The 24,694-nt window shown below is 38.6% G+C and overlaps 1 protein-coding gene across 1 annotated transcript; it reads right to left on the bottom strand.

Moving 5' to 3' along the window:
- Positions 1 to 2,100: 2,100 nt before the first annotated feature.
- On the bottom strand, positions 2,101 to 23,869 carry NR2F6 (nuclear receptor subfamily 2 group F member 6). The gene is made up of 4 exons (XM_072404688.1): positions 22,910 to 23,869; positions 12,370 to 12,464; positions 4,765 to 5,292; positions 2,101 to 4,637 (listed from the first exon to the last, which is right to left on the bottom strand). Exons 1-4 carry the CDS (start codon positions 23,179 to 23,181, stop codon positions 4,363 to 4,365), a joined length of 1,170 nt encoding a protein of 389 aa, XP_072260789.1. The 5' UTR covers positions 23,182 to 23,869; the 3' UTR covers positions 2,101 to 4,362.
- Between the last annotated feature and the right edge of the window lie 825 nt (positions 23,870 to 24,694).

Raw genomic sequence — 24,694 nt, 5'->3', positions numbered from 1 at the left:
CAGCGCTCAAGTCCAAATTCATAACAGCAATGTCACTGCTTTAAATAGGTAACAATGGCTCAAAATTGATGATTGATATGGCAAAAATAGGGTTGACAAAGCACCAGGACCTGATGGATTACATCTACGTGTCCTCAAAGAGCTGAGCTCAGTTTTTTCAAAGCCAGTTATTTCTAATTTTCAGAGACTCTTTAGTTACTGGCATGGTACCGATAGAGTAGCGTAAGGCCAATGTGGTTCCCATCTTCAAAAAGGGAGAAAAGTCATTACCAGGTTCATTACCAGGTAATTACAGACCGATTTCTTGTATTAAAAGAGGAATAGACAGCAGAGATGGAGACATAATCCCGCGCCTGTACAAAGCATTGGTCAGACCACATCTGGAATATGCAGTAGTTTAGGGCACCAGTTCACAAAAAGGACATTGTGAAATTTGAGAGTGTAGAGAAGGGCAACTAAATAAAAGCAATGGAGGAGCTTAACTATGAGGGATTAGCTGAACTGAATCTATTCTCCCTTGAGAAAATATGTTTAAGGGGGGATATGATCACCCTGTATAAATATATAAATTGGTCCATATAGAGAACTCTCTTCCCCATTATTCACTTTGAGATCATTACAAAGAGCAAAAAGGCACTCTTTGCGTCTGGAGGAAAAGAAGTTTAAGCTCCGGATGAGGAAAGGATTCTTCACTGTAAGGCTCCCTCAGGAAGTAGTTTCAGCAACTACTATAGATTGTTTAAGAAAAAGCTGGATGTTTTTCTGGAAGCACAGAATATAACTGGGTATTAAGGATTTAAAGATAACAGTGACTGTTGATCCAGGCAACATCCGACTGACTCATGGAATCAGGAAGGAATTTTTTTACTCGTTAAAGCAACATTTACCAGGGTTTTTTTTTGCCTTCCTCTGGACCAACTTATGTCCATTGGGTTTTATATCGGGGATATGCTTATTTCCCTAGTGGTTAAACTTGATGTCTTTTTTCAACCTAACCTACTATGTAACTATGTATACAAGAAATGGGAAACACATTAGATGTGCATTTCTGTTTGGTACCTGCAGAAAATCTTTGGTTGAGAATATATAAAGTTTACATTAGTTACTAAAAACCCTCTGTCACTTTCGGTTAATCGTCTTAATTATATCAAATACTGCTAAATAAAAACACATATATGTAAAATAGTTTGCTGTTAATTGATGTGAGTATACTCCACCCCAGGTACAACCACAGTCATAAGTGTCGTGTCATTCAGATACAGACATCAAGCAGGTTAATGTGATTCTGTGTGATGTAGTCTACAATTGTTTTAATGTCACTAATACACAGGGCAGAGGGGCTTACTGAAGGGTACAGTGCCCATACCATTTTTTGTGCAGATGGCACATTGTTTTAGCACTACAAATGTAACATAAGAAATGCCCTATACACTAGTATATAATGCAGCATTCCTCCCTTTAATCTCCAAATGAAAGGATTTGTTTTTTTCCCCACTGAAACAAAAAGAGCATTTTTGTAATGACTATAAATATGAGATAAGGAATGTTAAGGGGAATTTTCAAAAATCCCATAACTGGCAGTCAATGTTAAGAAGAATTCCCCTTACATTGACAAAGTTTGAAGTATGTTTTTTTCTCACTTCCCAACATCAGGGCAACACTACCAACAAGGAGCAACATAAGGGACACTGTTACCACCAATGCCAGAGGCTTGTTGGTGGTCAGCTGGTAGAACAAAGTTCTTTACAATAAGTGTCAGAAGGAGGAAGTATGCCTTTTCAGAGGTGGTCAGGTGGTCCCTTTACTTTTGTTTTCTTGACAAAATTATATTTTTAACTTTCAACGAATTTATTGTGCCAGTCATTTCATTTCATATTTATTAAAAGTAGTTCCGATGCATAGGAAGTGGTGGAATTCTACAAAAGTATGCTGGGTATGCCACTGCATTTATACAAGAATCACATACACATTATTTATATTAGCTTTCTTTTCATAGTTGTAGCTCTTCAGTTTATCTGCTACATTAAAAAAAAACAAATAAATTAACTTTATATTTCTCACCTCAGAAAAATGTGGACAACACAAAAAGTGAGACTCATACTGTGCTGAATCTATTTTTATTTTGACATTCCTTCTTTGGCAATATTCCCTTACACCCATTTTTGGCATTAGCAGAATGTTTGTACATACAAAATTAAACATAGAAACACACACACTAATAGAACAATGGCTTTTTAAAGAGCTAAATAACTTCTTTGCCTGTCAATGCAAACTGTAGATCTTTAGTTCAATCAACAAAAAAACACATCATATTTTATTTAGGGATCTTTGGTGCCAAAGGGTTCAAATCACTTTTTTTTAGAACTGAAATAAGTCATTCAGTTTTTAAAATATGCAAATAATGGTTAAAAAAAGGAAAGTATGAAATAAAATAAAGCACAGTGGTCATTTTGGACAGGTTTATTCAACATGTGCTATCATAAGTACTTGGAGGAAGAATATGTTAGGACCATGCCTAAAGATATTTTTTTTTTTAAATGACCGTAATGAAAGAGGCAATAACAATATACTTTTTTTAAAAAAAAAAATAACAAAAGCCTTGATGATAATTTGTTTATATTTAACAAAACACAGTGAAATCTGCATTACCACTTTTAGGTTATCAACTTAAAATTCAAAGTACTGTGTCTTAAAGGAGCTTACGGACATTAAATGGTGGTCTCATGCAGACATACACATCCCACATAAATGTATGTTTGATGAACTTTGCTACAGTGCTGGTGAGTACCATTACAGGCAAAGCAAGGAAGGGTTTATTAGTTATCCCCATGTCTGACAAGATTACCTGCTGTGGCTGTATGTACTCGATACAAAGACCAAAGTCATCTGAATTTGATAAAGATGGAGATGACAGGTGACTAATGTCAAAGGGTGTTTTTAGAGTACATTGAAATAAATGCCTCTGTTAAGTTCATAGAACATTTACATTTCACATGATATAAAAACTGCAAGTGAATTGCTGAAGGATAAGGGCTCTGCCTTTGTTCTGATCATTCGAGTTGTCTTTTCAATAGCAGTTCCCTATGATCAGGCCCTCTGGGCAGAACAGACACAGGGAATGTACAGATAAAAGTAGTGCATACTGGTTTAGTGTGTTACCCCCTTATCTGTTTGCCTAGCAGCTGGGGGAGAGAGCCATTCAACATGCATGGTTCTCCACTCATGTTTGCTCTGGTTTCTCTTCATCCAATCTGATTTAAATCATTCAAAAACAGAAAAAGGAAAATGGAGGCCTTACCCCATTAGCATAGCCAATAAAAGAATACAGACAAAAGGTTTTCATAAATATACTAAGTCTATTTATGTGTTGCATTTGAAAGTAATCCTCATTGTGCAGTACTTCACTCACAGCCTAATATCACAGCATTCTGTTTTACATGAAACAGAGGTATTGTTATTTATAACGGTACTCTTTTTTAAGCCAACCACTTAGTTGGCTAGTGTGCCTAACATAAGGCATTAAAGAAGGATTGGTATTGTTGGACGTTATGCCTAAACTCAATGAAACTTAATTAAAAGAAAAATGGCTGAGGTCATTCCTTCCCAGTAACTGTATATTACCTAAAACAAATAAAAAAATTCAAAAGGGGAAAAAAAAAAATCTTTCAGTGGCAGGTAGAGAACCCATTTTCCTTAAAAAATAAAATGAAGGAAACAAGTAAAAATTCACACATTTATGATTAAATGTGCAGTATGCATTTGAATAGCCCCAACATTTCTCATTAAAAAAATACATTATTACGATTTAATGTGAAGGAGTGGAGATAGGAACATAATTTAGAATTATTTCAATAATGTAATGCAATAATATGTTTTGAAATCCTACTTTCAAAATACAAGGTATTAACCAAGTTTCTACTACACAATATCATCCAACAAGCTGCCGCTTATATGGCAAACAGAAAAAAATAAATCATCACAGCAGCTGTCTTCTAGAACAATAAAAGTATATATTCTGGAGGTAGAGATCTCACAGTCTATGCTATAGAGTCATAAACAAGTGAATCGTATAGTATCTTCATTGGAACGGTTAGTGATATGAATGTGTTCTGGAGCACCATGTGGAACAGCTATATATCCCATTAGTGCTTTGATTAGTGATATCAGTCTATGAATAAAGGAGTCTTGCTTCCTGAAAAGTTTCTCAGGACCACAGGGTAACCAGTGACCCATTTGGAAGTGTTCTGGAAGTGCATTAATCATGTACAGCAGAATGAAAAAGGCACTGCCCAAACGTACAGGAAACTGTCCCTAATGTAGTGTAAAAGATGTTGCCAGATTTAGAATAATCTCCAGTAGCTGCTACTGACCACCTGAGTATGGCCAATTAAAACTGCTTCCTGAAAGAAGCATGTCCCGTATAAGTGTCTCTATAGGTGTTTTTCCCACTAGCCTCATGAAAAATAATTGGGAAATAAGGGATGCAGGTACAGCTCTGAGGGCAGGTAGACGCAATAGGAGGCGGCCAAAACGTTGCGGCTGAGAGGGGTATTGAGCTCGAACATACTCTGTGAGCGCCACTTGAGCTTTTTCTTGTAAACTTTCTACATGTGCTGGGTCAGTGAGGCCACAGGCATCTAAAAGCAAAATAATAATAAAAATAAGTACCAGAGTATAACATTTCAACATGTTGGAAAATATTCATAACGCTTTAACAAACAGAAAGCTTAAAAGAAAAGAGGAAAGGAGGCATTGCACTGTTACCTGAAGTAAAGAGGGCAATTGCTTTCAGGCAGGCATACTCTGCTGAGTCCACTTGAAGACGGTTAAGCTTCTCGACTTGGTCCTGAAAGACCCTTATTTGGTCCATAAAAGAGACCACCCTGTCTGCAGACATTGGCGAGGCATGGAAACCAGCAGCAGCCAATAGAGGGGCCATGTGTAGTGGTAGGGCTGACTGTGCTGCATTTAACACAAACAGTTCACTCCAGCTCAACCGCAGGAGCGAGACCTGGTCTGCCATAGCAAGCTCTGGGAAATAAGGAATGCTCCTGGACCACTCTACAGTGCTAAAAAGAAGCCTTGCAGCCAATTCGCAGATGTTGTCAATGCCCATTACACTGCCCTGCTGAGCGTACTGTGATCCATAACGTGATGCTGGGTAGGGTTCTGCCCGAAGAAGCTGAGAAATGAGTTCAGAAACAGGCTGTCCATTAAAATATTCGCCACCTCCTGGCGCAGTAGTAGGGCTTGCACTGGAATGAGCAGGAGGAATGCGCCCCCTCTGGACCGCTAAAAGCAGAAAGAAAATAGATTTGGATTAAAAATTTAACACTAAAATGTTTCACAGATACACTAAACATGCAGACACAAAAATCCAAATACCATTTGCAATGACTGCTCTAAATCAAGGCCCTATTGCTTTTTATTCTACAATGCATTACCATAAAAAAAACATTTAGATTACTTAGGCGCGATTTATTAGAAAACATATGTATAAATATCTATAGTGAACAGAGTGATGGCAGCTCTAGTACAGATTTTGTGTACATTTATTGCTAATATACTAATCTTTAAAAGTGTATGTTAGGTGAAGCAAAACCTTTTTATTTTGACAGTAGGCAATGATTTAGACCACTGACAAATTTTTTTTTTGTTCTTGTGTTCTCACTGGAAAGATTTTTTTCATTTTTTGATCCAGAGAGAAAGCAGAAAACAAGAGATATTTAAAGGAAATTTATCCTTAAGGTCTATACATAGGTTAGGCTTACCAGCCTATATCAACAGTGCTCAGGGTTTCAGGCCATTGCAAGGAGATGTGTTAGCACTAGAAGATATTTCATCATTATGTGTAATTCTAAAGTTTTGTTTTTTCATCACTTTTTCTACCAATATTCAACAAGTTAGGACCTGACAGGTTCTAAAACTAAAAAAGTCAGTAATTTTGATTTTTTTTGAAGAATAGTGCCATGTTTAAGTCACAGAAAAAGTTTGTGTTGATAAGTAATAAATTGTTCGTCATTTAAACTAGTTAGAAGTTTATCATTAATTACTAGATAGCAAATACTAGATACTTCTAGATATTTTAGTAGCATGAATAAGTTAATAAAAAAAGCTTGCTTAGTTCTAGTGAAATCTATCAATAAACTTCATATTGGGTTTTATCAGTTTAGTATTGTGGTAAAGCAAGTTTTACTACAACAAACTAGTAACACAAGATACATGGAACGAAGCAAAAAATGTACTTTAAATGACAACCCAATGCACCACATCACAACCTACTTGCATAGTAGAGCAGCTTAACACAAACCTTTTTTGCACTGTGGTACACTGCAGTGAAAGAAATGAAGCAGGTCTGTTCAAACCTGCATTAAGGTACTTTGAAATCCAATTCAAATTGCATACTGTGATGCATGTTAATGTGTGCACAATATAGCACCACACACACCAAACCAGTGTGAATAGCAAACTAGATAGCATTGTCAGAGGAGAAGAGCACAAATGCCCTTGACCATGTATTTATTGTGTCATACCAACTGTATAGTAACACTAACCATACAATTACGTCATTCTCTTTATTTACAAAAATTATGTAAAGGGCCTAAAGGTCACCCATAAGTAATCAGGTGTTTTTTTACTGAAAATTGCTGAAGTGTTACTAAATTGAATAGGCCATAACCCACGTTTACATCTATCCATTGCCAACATCTGGGAACAGGGAAAAAATAAAACAATAATAATGGCTATTACACTCCCAATTATCCTCTTTTGCAGCTCGATTTTTGGCTTCCTATCCCACACAAAGGAGCTTAACGGCATTTGAATTATTACTATGTTCTGAAAATAGGCCGGCCCATGTTATATCCCAGGTATACGAGATATTAATCAGAATATATGCTAACAAGTCTCCCACCTATACGAGATATTGGGAGAAAGAATTGGGGGTAGTTATTTCCCTACTGGAGTGGGAAAAGGCTTTTGTGCTGACCCATAAAATGGCTCTTCCTTGTAAGGCCCAAGAGACCAACTATAAAATCATCTCAAGGTGGTATTTATGTCCCACGGATGCACATCGTATCTCTTCTTCGCTCTCTGATTGGTGCTGGAGATGTGACTCCCAACGGGGCACGATGTTACATGTTTGGTGGGAGTGCCCGAGTATTCGTAAATTATGGGATCAAATAGCTGATATCTATAATAGTGTGACCGGTTCTAATATAAAGCTAACCCCTCAAATGTCATTGCTGTCCATTCTTCCTGGGTCTCTTAAGGCTTGTAAGAGTGATGTGTTACGCCATTTTCTTACAGCAGCCAGAACAATTATACCTCGAAAGTGGAAACAACCCTTGGCACCCACCATGAGAGATTGGTTGATGGAATTGGAAAAAATACAATATATGGAGAGATCAATTGCTGAGGATGAGAATAAGTTGGAGCAATACAGGCTGACGTGGTTGGCTTGGGACTGGTTCAAGGAATCGCCTCAATTTAAATCGATCTGGCAGTAAACCTCGAGGAGTGTTAGGGAGTTGTAAAATTTGTTATAAATGGTTTATAATGGACTCTGGGTTTGTTTATGCGAAAGGCCAGTCGGACATTCCCCCCCTGCCCCTTGCCCAATCCCACGATTGTCCTTGGGCTAAATGTTTTGCCTTAGATAATGGTTAGGAATCTATGATGGCATTCCCGGTTGTCACCGGAGTGGGGTTAGAGAGCGGTTTGGAAGCTCTCGAGGGTTATTAGAGTTATTGGTTTCCTAATGTTTGATATGGTTTCTAATTCAGGCAATAAAAAATGTTCGATTTGGGGTGTTCCCCTCTTGTGTTACTTTCTATCTCTTATGTTTTTTCCTGTGGTTGACTCCATTTTCTTTCAGTATTGTTATGTTATTGTAAAATGCCACTCTTTGTACAATGTGATTTTGCAATAGAGGGCCGTGAGGCCCTGTGTATATGTATGTGCCATTTTATGTACGTGTTCTGTTATGTTATTAATACTCAATAAAAAGGATTGAAACAAAAACAATAATAATGTAATCACATGTTGGTGCACATAAACAAAATAAAGAACATGTTTCCCAAGTTTTTAGCACCTCAAATCTACTATTCACACTGAAGACTTTCTCTAGACAAGGGTGTTTTAACTTCCACAATATACACATATTGTTTGCAAGCTCATTGCTTTTCATAAGCTACAATTTCGACATCTACAATACAGTGCTTGTGGAAAGCCTCTGAACAAAGTACTGTTGTTCCCATTATGAACACATGCAAACTGCACTGAATCTCAATCTATGCACAATTTAGCAACACTGACCTCTCCCCTCCTTTCTGTACACACAGAAGCTATGCTGATCTGTCCCCCTCCTCTGCCACATACAAGCTGACCTCTTCTCCCTTTTCTTCTGTGCAGACAAAAGCAGAGTTGATCTATGGACCCTACATGCACAGTTAACTATCTCATCCTTTTCTCTGCATGGACGCTACCAATCTGCCTCACTTCTGTCTCCACAAGGTGCAGTGCATACAAATCTTTCCTATTCAGCAAAGATATATGATGGATAAACATTTCCATACCTCTCAACCAGCATATACACGGTTTCCTCTATTTGGACACATACAAATGTTCTTCACTGCCAAGTAAAATGCTATATGGTATATATAGTCCACATATTTGAGCTATGTGGGATCTAAACCTTCCAACGTATGTATTATACAAATAGATACTGCTTATTTTCTAACGCCACTTTAATGGTGGGTTGCTACATAACACAAAAATCTATGACTTTATTTTCAGTTCTTGGTACAGTGGAAAAGAATGTCAAATACATTATCCTGTGTATAGTTAGCCATTAAGCCAATATCATATGGGACAGAGGAAACAATTTGCTTTTATTATTTAATGTTGCACAAGTATACTAAGATTGCACATTTGCTCTCCTCCCTATGCCCCTTTGTGCTCCTGTATTTTCTGTGTATTGAGGTCAGTAGATCTCTACTCCCCTTAGCTCTTTACTTGGTTCACTCCATGTTTGCTGAGCCCTGGCTGGAATGTGCTGAACTGAGGAAGTGGCAGCAGAAAGAGGGAGGTGAGGGGGAAAGAAAGAGCTTTTATTTACTTTCTGATGCCTGAACGGGCGCTTAGGATTCACTCAAGCAACGAAAGGGCACAGAGCTTTAAGCTCATCAAAAGAGGAATAGAATGTAGTGACAGAGGGGGAAAATAGGAGAGAAACAATAAGAAAGGAGAGAAAATAGATAAGAAAGTCCTAAACAGAACCAAGGCTTAAAGATTGAGGGCGAGACAAACAAGGGAATGAAAAACTGGAGATGCAAGAAGTTCTTGATGTCACAAGAACAAAGTTACAAACTGAAAAATATCAATTCATCACAACAACTGATGTACCACAAAATAAATGTATACACAATAGTGAGCATATCCGTGCTGTAACCTAACCAATATTGATTGAAACCATTGTATGGTCATCTTTAGTTATAGTTTAGTTGGAATATATTCCTGTTCTAAACCAGCTAACAGAATGCTTCATCTATTTTCTCTGCATTAAAAACACATTTTCTCGGTTATGTTTTCCTAGTAATACTTCAAAAGATTAATGTACTCATAATGCACTAAGGTGTTCCGCCATTTGTTTCCTTAAAACTACAGTTATCTGCAAACCTTCATTCTCTCTGATGTCCTTTTTAGAAGGACACAATTTAAGTTTAAAAAAAAAAAAAAAAAAAACACTTTACTCTATACCTAATCTGTAACTTAGGCTGAACAAAGCTAAAATATACCTAACCTAAATCTTTTAAATGGACATATAGCTTTAAATTACTTTGAATCCCAACACCCTTGTCCCCGGCAGCAGTCTTTTAAGGCAATTACAACCTTGGTGCAGAAATCAGACTTATGTGGGCTGTAACCCATACTACTGGAGTAAGGTCCGATTTACAACTATGAAAAAGTTACAATGCCAACACAAGCCTTCTGCATCGAGATGGTAAACAACATGGGAAGCTGCCACATAGAACAGGGGTATATGAGTACTTGGATGGATTTTTTTTTTTTTTTTTTTTTAAGTAAACTTGTCCTTTAACTAATTGCCCTGTATCAATAAAACAAAACCAAAACAAAACCCAGACCCTGAATTTATTTCTAATCAAAACATTCTAAACATCACTAAGAAGCCTCAATACCACAAAGCATTTTCCAGTTTCCATAATTCCACCTAACAGCAAAGTAAAGGCAGAAGCTTTAATAAAGGCACTGTGAACACTTTCTAATTTAAATGCACCATTAAAGAACAGTTTATCTTTTTTTTGTTTTAAATATAAAGTCAAATACACATAAGAAAATAGCAAACAATATTCTACCCGGTCACAGGTTATCTTTAACCTCTCCACAGGCAACTATTCTCTTTTGCACATGCAAAGTAATCACATGTTATTCACAGCTATGACCTTTATCTGCAAGGAGGTCATATGTCATGTGATAAAAGTACTGTAGCTGGTTGTCACCTGCCCTTTACTCACACTCCCTGCCCCTGGCTGTTTATCCATAGTCACAGCTTAACCCTTTCACTTAACCAGTAAAAAAAAAAAAAAAAAAAAAAAACTTTCCGTAAAATTGTGTTTCCTTTTAAAATATAAAATCAATGGGGTTGTGAAAAAAAAAAAGGGATCTCAAATGAAGAGGAGGGACGACCTCTGTTTAGGCTCACGATCATAGAAAAGGAGGGGTTAAAAAAGTAAAAAAGTCCTGATGACACAACAGGAAATAAGATGAAATACCCTCAAACAGTTGTTTAGTTTGGTGACCGCTTTAAAATTCCTATCATTTTTCATCCCAGTGAAATGGTCACCAGGTCAAATTGAGAGGGAACCAAATTCCTTCATCATCCTCGGACAAAAAAAAAAGATGTGAGGGTCCTTCACTACACACTTATACTATGGGCACATACTAAACAAATTTAAAGTATACAAACACATACAAAAAACAGTAAAAGTGGTATCCTTTAAAAGAGCGCTCAAAACCCATTTTTTCAAACTTGCCTACCCATCTTCTTCTGTCAATTGAAACCACCACTACTTCCCACCACTACATATCTCCCATCCTAATGTGTGTGAAATTCCCCCACCTACTAGATTGTAAGCTCTTCGGGGCAGGGTTCTCTCCTCCTGTATCACTGTCTGTATTAGTCTGTCATTTGCAATCCCTATTTAATGTACAGCGCTGCGTAATATGTTGGCGCTATATAAATCCTGTTTAATAATAATAATAATAATATTAATAATATTAGTAATATTTTGGAATTTTTAGAAAAGACCTTACATAATGTAAATCAAGGTAAGTTACTGCTTTTAGGAAGCAGATTATTTGTATGGTTAACAGATTGTAGAAGGAGCAGCACCATTTACTGTACACAATTTGCACTGCATGAAAGCAGAACTAAAGTGAAAATAAAAAAATGACACCTTTACTTGCGCAGATCTGTCATTCCCCCTGAAGCGGTCTTCCATACAGTCCCACGTCACACGGGCGTAGGGGAAGCGCCAGACACTGCCATCTTCGTCACTCTTTCTCCTTCCTCTGCCTAAGTCACCCAATCTCCCACTGCACAGGAGCGAGATTGGGTGACATATGCCTGTATTTATTTAAAAAAAAAAAGTGCCAATCTCCCTGCACATGCATGAGATTGGTATCTTTATTTTTTTTAACGATAAAAGAACTTCCTTTGAGCATGCGCAGAGATCCAAGATCGGGTATGCGCAGAAGGAGCAGCTCAAGCCTCCTAAGATTCGTGACGTGCAAATCCCCAGAGGCTCTGCGCTCCTATTCAGGGGCGGGGCTTCACTTTTTTACCTTTTTTTTTAAAAATGGTATTTATGGAAAAAAAAAACATTTTTCTTTATATAAAAGAATTATTTACCTTTCTATATAAAATTAAAGTAATAGATCTACTTTAAAAAAAAAAAATAAAGTTTTTTTTTTGTAGAGCATGAATAGTCACTGCTTGTGTTTAGAGACTAGACGATTCAGGGGCTTATGTGAAAAGAGTTTTATTCCCTTTATGCCCATAGCAACCAGCTTTTACATGGTACTTCTGTCTAGGTCTGAAAATGACCTACTGGTTGCCAAGAGTAATGACAAATTTTCTTGTTTGCACAATTTTCATACAAAAGCTTTAAAAAGTTCTGATAGAAAATCTTAATTTGCCTATATCAAAAGGGGCTTCAATTATTTCCCAAATCTACAGTAGTAAAATAGCAGCTGAAATATTTCCGATTGCTATAGGTGGGCAGGCAGTTACTTTTACAAAAATGGATAAATCAGTTTTTTGGTGTTTACGGGCAAGGGTACTCTTACCTTCCTTCCTCATGCCCACACGGAAGCACTTCTTTAGTCGACAGTACTGACATTGATTTCGGTGATGCTGGTCAATCTGACAGTCACGATTTGACCTGTATGTCAAGACAAAAACAAGTTTATTAAAAAAAGAGTGAAACCAATCCAATCACCAAGAACTAACAATATGAACAAAAACACAAGTTTACACATCTAGAGTGCAGATAACTGCTGTAAAGTGATAAATAAATTACTTTGCAGCTTATCAAAATTTTATAGCCTTCACTTGCACAAATATGTTGCCAATTGCAGACAAAGGTCCACACTCACGTCTTTCACACCCTTAAAATCATATACAAAAAACTTAAAATGTATTGCATTTGTATTTACAAATCAAAGGTACATCCAAAAAAACGTATTCACATAGCCAGAGAGTAGACGAAAAATGTTTAATATTCAATGACCCTGCCAGTAAATTATTTTCCACTTTAGTAAACAGGCCAAACTGCCCAGCAAGTTTTAATTACAAGTGATAGGACAAAAACTTCCTATGGTCAGTCTTTACTCATATTACTACTTTGCATGCCACATGAATCTACCCAGAGGGAAGTTGTTGGCATAAGATGTGTTTAGGCAAATTTGATTCTTGTATATTTTTTCTGCTTTTGGAAGAGGCTCAGAAAGTAAGCGGACCTTCCATTTTACTAGAAGGTCTTCTTAAAGGCATGGCTCAACCCCCTCCCCCAAAGTGCACTCTACCTGGTCTGATATTTAACTCCAATTCTGTTCCAGCTGTCTTTACTATGTGGCCCTCTCACAAAGGATGGCTTTCCAGAATGTTGCTGCACTCTCACTGTTACAGGAAGTGAAAAATAATGAACTAAAGCTGCATACACACCTGCAATTTTTCTCGTTGGAAAGGATCTTTCACGATCCTTTCCAACGAGAAAAGACTGCACGATGCATGAACGATGCTGTACATACAGCACCGTTCATGCTCTATGGAGAGGGGAGGGGGAGAGCGACGGAGCGGCACCCTGCTGCGCGCTCTCCCCTTCCCTTTCATTAGGATCGGTCGTCGTCCATCGTCCATGGATCCGCCAGGACGGTCGTCGGACGATGGACGACGACCGACTGTACACACGGCAGATTTTCGCCCGATAATTGGCCGATACCGATTATCGGGCGAGAAAAATTTGCCGTGTGTACGCAGCTTAAGTTTTTACCTGTTTCACCAGGAACAACAAGAATAACCTTTCATTGGTTGTTTGAAGTCAGGGTGTAAGCATTGTGCAAGGACTAAAGAACCAACGCATAAAATTAGGCAAATGTTATGCTGTGTATTGCTACACTGTAGTTCTTTTTACATGTTTAGATGTAAGAGCTGGAACCTTGTTGGTAATGGAAAACTGAATTCTCCTTAAGGGTCCATGCATGTTTTGCAATTACACTACACTGGAACCTAATTAACCAACATCATTGCAATTCACACACAAAGGATTAAGGCAGCTAAGTACTTCGTAATTTCACCAAACAATGCTCTGGGGGGCCTACATGTGAATCCCACCAAGGGTTCAATTTACATTTATGTCCTCCGTGCGCTCTGGTTTTCACTAACAAATCTTCTGGTAAGATAACCAAAATATGGGACCCAGGAACATTTTTTAAATGTGTCAGTATGAAAGAAATTGTGCAGAAATTCATGCAGAAACTAAAGAGTGGCCCTCCTTAGAATTATGGACTTATTTATCCTATGAATGTTTTGGAATATTGACTCTATATAAAACACACCTATAAAATACTTGTTTTTTCTTATTTATCAGTCACTTTCACCTTGCCCGTGAAGCAAAGGTGACAATGTCTATTTTAATATTCAGTGATGTCTGATATGTCAGCACTTTATTAATACAGTTTATTATAAATTATAATAAGGGGTGCAGAGCACTTAGCACAGGAGAAGACGGAATTTTTTTCCTGCCCCACAGCAGAGACTTTTCCACACTACCTGTCCTGTAAACATAGCAGGAAGTGAGTAAAGCTGTACTTAATAGGTACAGTTATCCTGTAAATAGACATTAAATTACAGCTGCATTTTGGGATGTGTAAGGGAAACCAAAGCACACACCAGACACTCCCAAAAGCCAGAGAACCTGCAGTCTGAATGGTGGGATTCCATGACAACACCACTGTAAATGCAGAATAATTGCTGTACAGTAGAGCCTGGAGTATGATCTGCGCATATTTCAGTTTTGCTATAGAATGTCAATTTTCCTAAACTTGCTCTTGCATGTGTTTACAGCTGTAGAGACACACAGCTGTAGAGACACACAACTATAGATGGCACAGGAAAGTTACATATATTTTCCTTCCTTTAGCTATATTTGCAAAGATGTAGAGCAGAATGAGTCACAGACTGACTTCAGAACTACTGCTGCCTTACCATTGATATTAGTGTCACCATAAACTTTATTACTGCTGCTGTACGATTTACGGAACACCAAAGATATATATATATAGCTAGGCGCACCACCCGGCACTTTTTAGCACCCACCCGGCTGTTTTCGGGTGGTTACTAAAGCATTTGGTCACAATAGAGGGGCTGCCACCCAGCTAAAATTTCTTCCCACCTGGCTTAAAAAAAATTTTTGGGTTGAGCACTGTTATATATATATATATATATATATATATATATATATATATATATATTAGTCGGGAGCACCACCCGGCTGTTTTTGGGAGGTTACTAAAGACTTGGGTCACAAGGCAGGAGCTGCCACCCACCTACAATTTATTCCCACCCAGTTTAAAAAATGTTGCATTGTGGAACTCACCTTTAGAAATTACCAGATGTCTGGCAAAAAAATGATCCAATGGGATAAATGCAGTGCTGCTGATCCAGAACAAGTATGCAGATCAGAAGCTCTGATATTACTGTAACTTGCTGCATTGGCTCAGAAACTCATAGACTCTTCATACTCTCTCAGAACACACAAAACTCCACATAACAGTCAGAAATTTTGGTAGTGAGATCTCATTACTAGAGCATCTATTTTAGTCTGAACGTTATCTTTTTTTTTAGGCAAAAAACAAAACAATTTTCAGATTACAGGAAGGATTTCCCACAATCCCCAGCTTGATTCTCCTATAACTGGCCCACTGCCTTTCGTAAACAGCTTGAGGTCAAATTCCAGGATCCTTGTTGCATAAACATGGCATCCCTAGCCTCCGGGTTACTGAAAGTTTTAGCTTTTTGAGGGACTTACATGTATTCAAGTGATGTCACAAATGCAACACTGCTTAATACAACACCAGCTAGGTGATTTTAGTATGGGCAAATATCTACCTAAAAATCTGAGCTGCACTGCAGAATCAAAAGAGTTTAAAAATAAAAAAGTAATAAAAACAGGAGGATTTCTAGGTCATAGAGATACATGATAAAAAACTAATGTTTAAGGTTTTATCTGGAAAACTTGTATTCAGTCAATCCTGTGATTCACATAAATGTCACAGAAATCCGGAAAGATCGCCCTACAACTTCCTGGTTATTCTTTACTTCTTCCTGAATTACCACCCTGTTCGTGGGTCAGAGTTATTGAAGTTGATTCATTAAAAAAATAGAAAGTATTTTTATATCAGGCATGTATAACAATGGTGAAAAAAACATTAAAAATCTCATGTGGTCAATGACTGCTTCACGTGTATGTATCAATGACTGTTTTTAGCTTACACTTGCCAATCAGGGATATAAATTTGCCCTGAGTGCTCCTGGATATTTTCTCTACCTCCTACAAAAATTAGGCTAATCCCATGTTTAATGATCTGGCTGGAGGTAGTGAGGTGCCACATGAAGCTGCATTTTATACCCAGGAATCAACTTATTTGCCTGTGCAGTATAATGCATGTGCAGATATAATAGATTTTGCAGGTAAACCAGAACATTTTGTTGCAATCATCCAATCCTGGAGTTTTGTAAATACTTAGGCTTGTCATTAGAGATAAAATAAGGAACATAATGCATATGACATTTACTACAGTCTAATAAAGGGGAGTTTTTGGGCAATTCCTTGTTCCTCACAAAGCTGTACACTTCTCTTTTTAATCTTTGAGAGCAATTAATTCTACAAAATGTATTTTAATGTAAGCCTCCACAAAAGGTATATTAGTAAATTCCCCCACCTTTTTGGTTGGATCGCTAGAGTTGGTATGTGCCCGTCTATGTGTATCAGTTACAAGTGCAAAGATCATGCTGGTATGTGAAGCACAACAGGAGGGGAACCCCTGCTTCCAGGCTTACTCCAGTCAAAGGAAAGCTGAACATGTTTTGTGCTCTGGCATGCCAAATAAAAACAAATGCATTCACATTATATACATTCAGATCCAGAGAATCCTTCTCAATCATTACACAGCTGCTACTTTGTGACACTACAGGAAAGAGTTAATCCTGCAATCCATGTGGGTTAATGTGTGTAAATAAAACTGTGCAGGAGATGTGGGGTGGGTCTACACCTTGAATAAACACCTTGTAAAGGTCAAGAGTAATAAAAGCTTCTTTTTACTGGGCCTCAACACAAACTGTACATGTAAGCGCTTGATTTCTGATGTACCTTCCTGACACAGGTTTCGGAGGATTTCTACTGTGGTTTTTTCATAAACAATATAGGGAAAATGTAAAATGAAATTAAATTTTGGTTCAAAGCTGTACATCGTGTGGCGCACCTATACCAAACATACGGAATCACAACAACCCCAATAAAAGAGGCATGTGGCACTCTGGTCATAGCTGTAAAAACCATCATGTAAATGTGATATATATACCTATCATCGGCATTAAATTATTGACCCACTATCTTACACAACTACCATATTAAAACTTTAGTTGGTGCTACCGGTAAAAGAGAAATGTGGTAACATAGGATTTGAAGATTTATTTTGTCAACTTTTATAATAGTTCATTTTTATACTTGCTACAGATTCTCTTAAATCCATAAAAAGCTGTAATGCGCCTGGGTAGTCACTGAAACTTAGGATCGACTTATTGTAAATCTTGACTTTAAATCTCAAATTAATAATCTGGCACACCTCCACTAGCATTGTAGACTATTCTCTATCAACTGCTCAAGTGCCCATTATGTGGCATGCCAAGGGATAGGCCAAAGCTGTGAATCTGAAGTTTGTACTTAGCTTCAAGGGCATCCTGAGTGCACAGTAGTAGCTTTAGAAGGCTTTGACGCTTGTGGTGCCATGCCTGCTTATTTACTGGTATTTACTGTTAGTGTGGGGGAAAAAAATGAGGGATTCTGTATTGGTGACATGTTTCAGAATGTGCCCACTCAGTGACTGTCATCCCTTGCTTGACTTCAATATGGAGCCACTGACCTGAAAAAAGCGTGCAAGTGTAAGGTTACTTACATGTCTGTTGTATTAAAAACATATAAAAAGGGATCTTGGGGGATCTAAGGTCTAGATAACATGGGCAAATTTTACTTCCAGTCTGCTCACCAATCCAATAAAATGATAAGATTTCTAACACTAACTTAAGCAGCTTGAAATAAAATACCTAATGATTTTGTTCCTTGGCCTGACACGTTTGTAATTTTTGACTGAAAGTATACAAGATGTGTAATGTGTAGGAACAATCCAGCAAATACAATTAGGTGCTTCTATCAGTGGTCCATTCAATCCCCAACTCTCAATCATCATACAATTCTACATTTGTGACATGTTTTGGGACTGACAACCAATAGATTACTGATCAACAAATCGTCCAGACCAGTTGGTTGAGTGCAAAAGTAGCAATTACTTCATTGCTTTGCTCAATATTCTGTTTGCTAAAGACTCAGACATGAGGGGGAAAAAAAAAAAACTGTTAATGGCAATTTTTTTGGATTGCCAAGTATAAATAAGTAATTTTGTGCAACCATTTAAAGCGGATATGACAAAACAGGTTGAAGCCATATCTGTCCTGCTTTGAAGAATGAATATACACTATGTAACTATATGCGAAAAAGTGAATATACACTAGGTCATGGAGGACATCTAGAAATGTTATTTGTGTCTAAGTCAAAGCCCTAAAATACTAATTGTGTCCTTATGAGCCTTTAGCCTATGTTCAGACTAGCAGTTTAAACCTGCATCCCTTACCAATCCAAGCAGTGAGCCGTTACCAACAGGTACCCAAAAAAAAAAGGTTCTAAGTGATAACTGCAGGGCTTTTTACACAACACAGTTGGAGCTGTTCTCACGGATGTAAGATTTGATTGTCCTGCTTCTGCCAAAATGATGCTAAGCACCTTTGCTTACGCCATCTCCCATGCTGCTTTTGGAGGAATAGTGGACCAAATAGGGTTTTCTAACGAAAAAACAAAAGCCCATGCAGCATTTGTGTCACCTCATTGCTCCACAGCATACTTTGGTGGATCAACACGTTTTTTGCCAAGATTCTCTTTTTGCCATTCAGAAAAATTGGCACTGCAACGACATCAATGCTTTACAAGTGGTCCATCAGCTTGCAGAAAGCAAATAAATCAATCCTAGGAAAAAAACTTTTAACAGTGCCTACTGTCTTGTTCCACACATTAGTTTATGTTCCAGTGTGAAGTAAAAACATTACAGCAAGGTAGGTTTCACACATATTCGCACAATTTTAAAATATCTATATGGACTAAAGTAACATTTACCATAGACAGATTGGTAAATATTTTTAGCATGATAATATGAAGACAAGATAAAGAACCAATTAAATATCCCAACAACTTAAGGTACAAGCAACCTCCCGATATCAGAGAAGTAAAACAATTATAAAAATGTTTATTGTCTGTCGTTTTTGTGCATAAAAAGCATTACAACACAAATGTGTGAAATGGGTTTAATTAAAATCATCCTAATCCCTAGTTTTTCTCATTAGATTTAGGTGAAATGTTAAGCATCTCAATGTCTTGTTCAAGTCAATCAAAGCCCAAACCCATCCACCACTGAAGTTTCCCTGCTGTCCCATCCTACCTGACATAGAAGTTTGGGATGTAGAACAGACAGGGCCATGTGTGACTTCCAGGGCAAAAGTCAAGGCTTGAACATAATTCTAGTTGCCTATAGTTTAAAATCTAATAGATTTACCATGTACTATTCACTGACAACAGCTTCTACTTATACATGTTTGTGTCATATGTTCATTGTGACCTACAAATGGTAGGTGACCAGAAGTGATACCATCAAAAAAGAAAAAAAAATCTTTAAGAGACAAAAGTCGGTGTAAATGAACAAAATAAAATTGTAATGTCACTGTATTAGTTTCGTTGCAAGTTTTACCTAAACAAAGACGTGCTCTTTGTCATGAACTTTTAAAGCTGAATCTTAATATGTCAAAACTACCTGGAAAGGTGCCAACATAAAGGGCACTGTGGATGAGATTCTTAGAAGCATTTGGCTTCATATAAAAATCCAGAGATCAGAAAATGGGTTGTTATATGAAATGAAAAGCAATAAATGAATAAATATCTTGTATAAAAGTGACAATTTTTAAATCTTAAAGCATAAAATTTACAGTTTAAAATGGAAAATATTACATTAAAAGCCAGATTCATATTTGGTTGACTGGCTTATTGTTCTGATCACATTAAATTGGTTTTCACTACCAATACAATTGCTTTAATGTTTCCAATCAATTTTACAAATTCAAATAAAATGTGAAAGTGACAGAATGTATTCAAAACTACTGATTGGTTTTTAAGCCAGCTGTATGATTTAAGGAGCAATTGGTTAGTTCTAAAAATAGCACCAATAATTTTTGTTTTTTTAACTTGTTTTTACTAAACTTATTACATAGCTAGTGAGCAGACTCCCAAAGTCAAACTAACTGCTAGTATTGCCCTCAAAAATCTATTTACACATCCGGTTGCTTAAAAGAATCTTATCAATAAACTGCACAGAATATCTGAACTATGAATACTGTAGACTGTAATCTCCATGTGTGCAATCATCTGTATTGATAATATTTCTGAAAAGTAATTCACCCAACCTTTTCAAAAATCTAGCAGTCTGTGATCAGTCTTAAAAATTGGTTTCAGATTCAAAGTACCAGCAATTGCAGAGAGTGAGGGTTCTCCTGGCTGGCTATAGTTTGGGGAGATTGGTTGGGTGGATTTTCACCACATAGCTATTAATAAACTCTATTGAAATGACAAAACAAACTGAAAACAAAGTCTGACTTAAGCTGCATACACACGGCAAATTTTTCTCGCCCGATAATCGGTATCGGCCAATTATCGGGCGAAAATCTGCCGTGTGTACAGTCGGTCGTCGTCCATCGTCCGACGACCGTCCTGGCGGATCCATGGACGATGGACGACGACCGATCCTAATGAAAGGGAAGGGGAGAGCGCGCAGCAGGGTGCCGCTCCGTCGCTCTCCCCCTCCCCTCTCCATAGAGCATGAACGGTGCTGTATGTACAGCATCGTTCATGCATCGTGCAGTCTTTTCTCGTTGGAAAGGATCGTGAAAGATCCTTTCCAACGAGAAAAATTGCAGGTGTGTACGCAGCTTTAGTGTGGTCGGTTATAGAGGGACCACAGTAACAAGCCAATATGTTTTGTTAGCAAATAAAGCCCCAACATTTCAACAAAGTAGTCTATTCTACCTCCTGTCTCGATTCTTATTCCGAGTGCCCCTAGGAGAATCTTTGGGATGTAGAACATTTAGTTGTGTTGGATGGCTGCATTGCCCTCTCCCCCTGTGCGCTGGTACCACCACCAGCCACTAGAACCATAGTGCACAAAGGTCATGTATGAATCCAATACACCGAGACATAAAGGAAGCAGAAGATTCTCCCGAGCGCCATTTCAATGCATTAGATTGTAGACTTAAGGCAATTGGTGGCAGAGGTGAGAATTATGTCTAATTCACACAGGTTTTTATTAATATTATTACATAGGATTTATATAGCACCAACACTCTTTACAAAGTCCATAGTCATGTCTCTAGCTGTGCCTCAAAGGGGCTCACAATCTAATGTCCCACCATAGTCATATGTCATTAACACAGTCCAAGGACAAGTTGGGTGGAAGCCAATTATTAAAACTGCATGTTCATAGAATGTGGGAAGAAACTCATGCAAACATTCTCCCATTCTCCCCAAATCTCCAAACTCCATGCAGATAGTGTCCTGGCTGAGATTCAAACCTGGAACCCAGCACTGCAAAGGCCAGAGTGCTAATCTCTAAACCATGGTGTTGGGAGACAAAAAATGAACGCACAACACCTCTAGTATTATGATACAAAAAAGAATGTCTCCAAACACTATTTTATTTTTGAAGATGATATCCCTAGCGCTCTGTCCCTAGCGCTCTATTAATCAGTGTTTATCAAACAGTTCTGTAGAACCTTACAGAGGTTGCAGGAGTTTCTTGAGCAATGATAAGGGTGACATTCTTCCCACTGACAAGCACAATAATATTCTGATATGTGGATATAGTAATTACAGAAGGGGTTCCCTTAAGACTTGAAAGTTATTTCAAGGGTTCCCCCATGATAAAATGGTCTAGGAACACTGCTTGAAATTAATGAAAAACACCATAGACACATGCACGCTTCTGCTGACTTCAATTTGGGTATTTGGCAAGTCCTTGTAGTAGTCAATGCCTCTGAAACATTGCACCTTACACCAAATTAGACAAAACGCAAACATACTGCAAATGTTACTTTTATCATTTAAATCAAACGCCTGTTCTGTACACTAACGTGGACAAGGCCTAATGCTGCTCTTTTACTGTTGCTGGTTTTTAGGACTACAGGGACCTCCGACAACACATCCATAACTGTTAGAAAATGACAGGTGTCAAATATATTTTCAAGTATACAATGAATGTATTATCCACAGCAAAAAACTAGCAGCACTCACACTGGAACAACTGTTCATGGCTTAGACCTGACTTGGTCCTTAGCAAATATCTATGTTGTATTTACAACTTCATATTATTGCACACACGCCAAGAGAGAAAAAAAAAAAAAACCTAAAACGCCCTTAGCCAATAGCTTCTACTTGGATCCATCCAGGGACTGAAATGCGTCAGATGTCTGATATAGGTGACGTATCTCTTAGCAACAACTATGGCCATTAGATCAGAAACACATCAGTTACCTCTGGTCACCATACATCCATTTAATACATGAAACCACAGACAACAAATCTGTTGCTAATTGTTTTCTTGTGCAAATCCCTTGCTCAAAGCATATCTTGACCTGAAAATAAAAATGAATTTAAATCAGCTCATCAGTCCTAAAACCTGGTATGATTTCCGCCTGGCGTTCCCGGGTGTCTACGCTAATTTCTCCATTGTATCTATGGTTGTCATACGGACTGGACTTGTCTGCCTGATCATCTCCATTACATGGTGGACTGGTAATTTACATGTGGGATAAACAAGTATTTTGGGTATTTCCTGAAAAATAAAAATGAACACAGCACATTTCAAGAGTGGCAAACTGCTACATATTATTTTTTGGGTTTAGATTGGCTTTTTTGCATTACATTCCGGGGTATAAATGTCACAACAATGAGGCACTTACCTGCAAGTGTAACTGAGGTTTCTCCGAATGCTCCTCTTAAAGAAACTTTTGCATCCTTCGCACGTGAAAACGCCATAATGCTTGCCGCTGGATTTATCGCCACAGACCACACAATCCACCTGAATTCCAGGCCGCTCCTCGTCCCCCTGCTCGGGGTCACTGATTCCTCCGGGGGGTGAAGCTTCATCCTCTTCTGAGTTTCTGGGGTAACCTTTCCCCATTCCATTAGTGTCCCCATTGGGGTCGCCCCAGCCCCCAGACACCATGGCCATGCCAGCACCAGCAAGCAATCACCCCAAGAATTCCTTGTGAAGTGATAGGCAGCCCAGCTCCCTGCTAATAACACCCAAATATTTACAGGGACATTGCTCCCTCACAACTACCGTGTAGTTAGATGAGAGGGGGCAGAAGAAATGGCACGGGGGGTGGTGGTTATCCTGTGCTGGGAGGGAGGTGACACAGGGCAGGCATGTGGCAGCACTTCTTGCTAGGACTGTCTGGGTTACAGCACAAACAGGACGGACCAGTTCGGTGACAGGATGGAATGAAATACAGCCGCCCTCAGGGCTAAGACAAGCTGCTGCACACCGACACGGAGAAGTGTGAGAAAATATGGCTGTGAGGTGACTGAAAAGTCCTCCCGATACACACAGTGCCCGGCAGCGAGTTGCAGAAGTTTATGTGGTGCCGGTATCGCCGTATGAGCCCGGGCTGGGAGTGCTGCTGGCTATACTGGCAATGTGGGGGAGAGATAACCCTGCTCTGTGTACCCGAGCTGTACGGTGACCGATTGCTGCCCGATAGCTCTCTATGGCTGAGGTGAATGGTGTGTGTGTGACCCGGCAATAGGTTAGGCCCCCCTGCGGGGTACAATTACCCAGAGAAACCCTCGCGCGCTCGCCCCATGCCCGGTCCGGAGTGCGGCCGATGGGAGCGGAGAGGGCGGAGAGCTGGGGCTTACCATGTGACCCTGGAGAGGAGGGTCCTGACCAGAGGAGGGAGCCGCCATACAGAGGAGCCTGACATCCTGTCTGTGTGCAGGGCAGCTGCTGGCCGCCTGTGTCCGCACACATAACAGCGGGCTTCATACACACCGAGATGCTGGGAATACAGCCGCAATATTCCTTTTATTGTTTTACATACAATTATTATTGGGGGTATTTCCATTTTCCAAGCTGTGCAGCGAAACATGACAGGAATGAGGACAAGTTATACCAGTGACAGGGTGCAGAGACCTTTTATTACCAGTGACCCTGTCATTATAATTATTAATAAGTCCAAAAAGATTGCTAATACCTGGCCAGTGGCTGCACATTATTATTATATGTTATCCTTAAGAATGAATTGGAGCAGCACATGCCAAACCTACCTAATAGACTAATGTACAGCGCTACATAATATGTTGGCGCTATATAAACCCTGTTTAATAATAATAGACAAATACAATAATTTAGGAGGAGGAGAGAGCCCTGGCCCACAGAGCTTACACTCTAAGAGGTGGGGGAGAGCAATGTATAATATGGATATGGAATGGTGGCCAAATAAGGATGGGTTAGGAGACCTTATGAAGATGGATAGAAAAGTTTTAGGCGGGGTGCAAAGTCGCTCCTTCCCTGACAACAGAGGCCACTGGTTTGTACTGCATGGGTGTCAATGTTGTCTACATACACCACTAGTTTTAAGATAGGATGAAGGTAGGAGCTAGGCTAATATGATGAAGGAAGGAGTTCCAGAGAATGGGGACATATTTAGAGATGTGACTGAGAAGAGGTTATGAGTGAAGAA

Source organism: Pyxicephalus adspersus, chromosome 3 (genome assembly GCF_032062135.1).
Source record: "Pyxicephalus adspersus chromosome 3, UCB_Pads_2.0, whole genome shotgun sequence".
NCBI classification, from domain to species: domain Eukaryota; kingdom Metazoa; phylum Chordata; class Amphibia; order Anura; family Pyxicephalidae; genus Pyxicephalus; species Pyxicephalus adspersus.
Note: the sequence above shows the minus strand (reverse complement) of the source record. Positions and strands in the feature narration are given on the sequence as shown.

What these genes read in the sequence shown, in the direction of transcription:
- NR2F6 (XM_072404688.1), bottom strand. Translation starts at nt 23,181, where the DNA reads ATGGCCATGGTGTCTGGGGGCTGGGGCGACCCCAATGGGGACACTAAT. An exon ending in AACCTCAGTTACACTTGCAG is followed by an intron (nt 12,465 to 22,909) that starts GTAAGTGCCTCA and finishes CTTGACATACAG; the next exon opens with GTCAAATCGTGACTGTCAGA. An exon ending in TGTGGGCATGAGGAAGGAAG is followed by an intron (nt 5,293 to 12,369) that starts GTAAGAGTACCC and finishes TTCTGCTTTTAG; the next exon opens with CGGTCCAGAGGGGGCGCATT.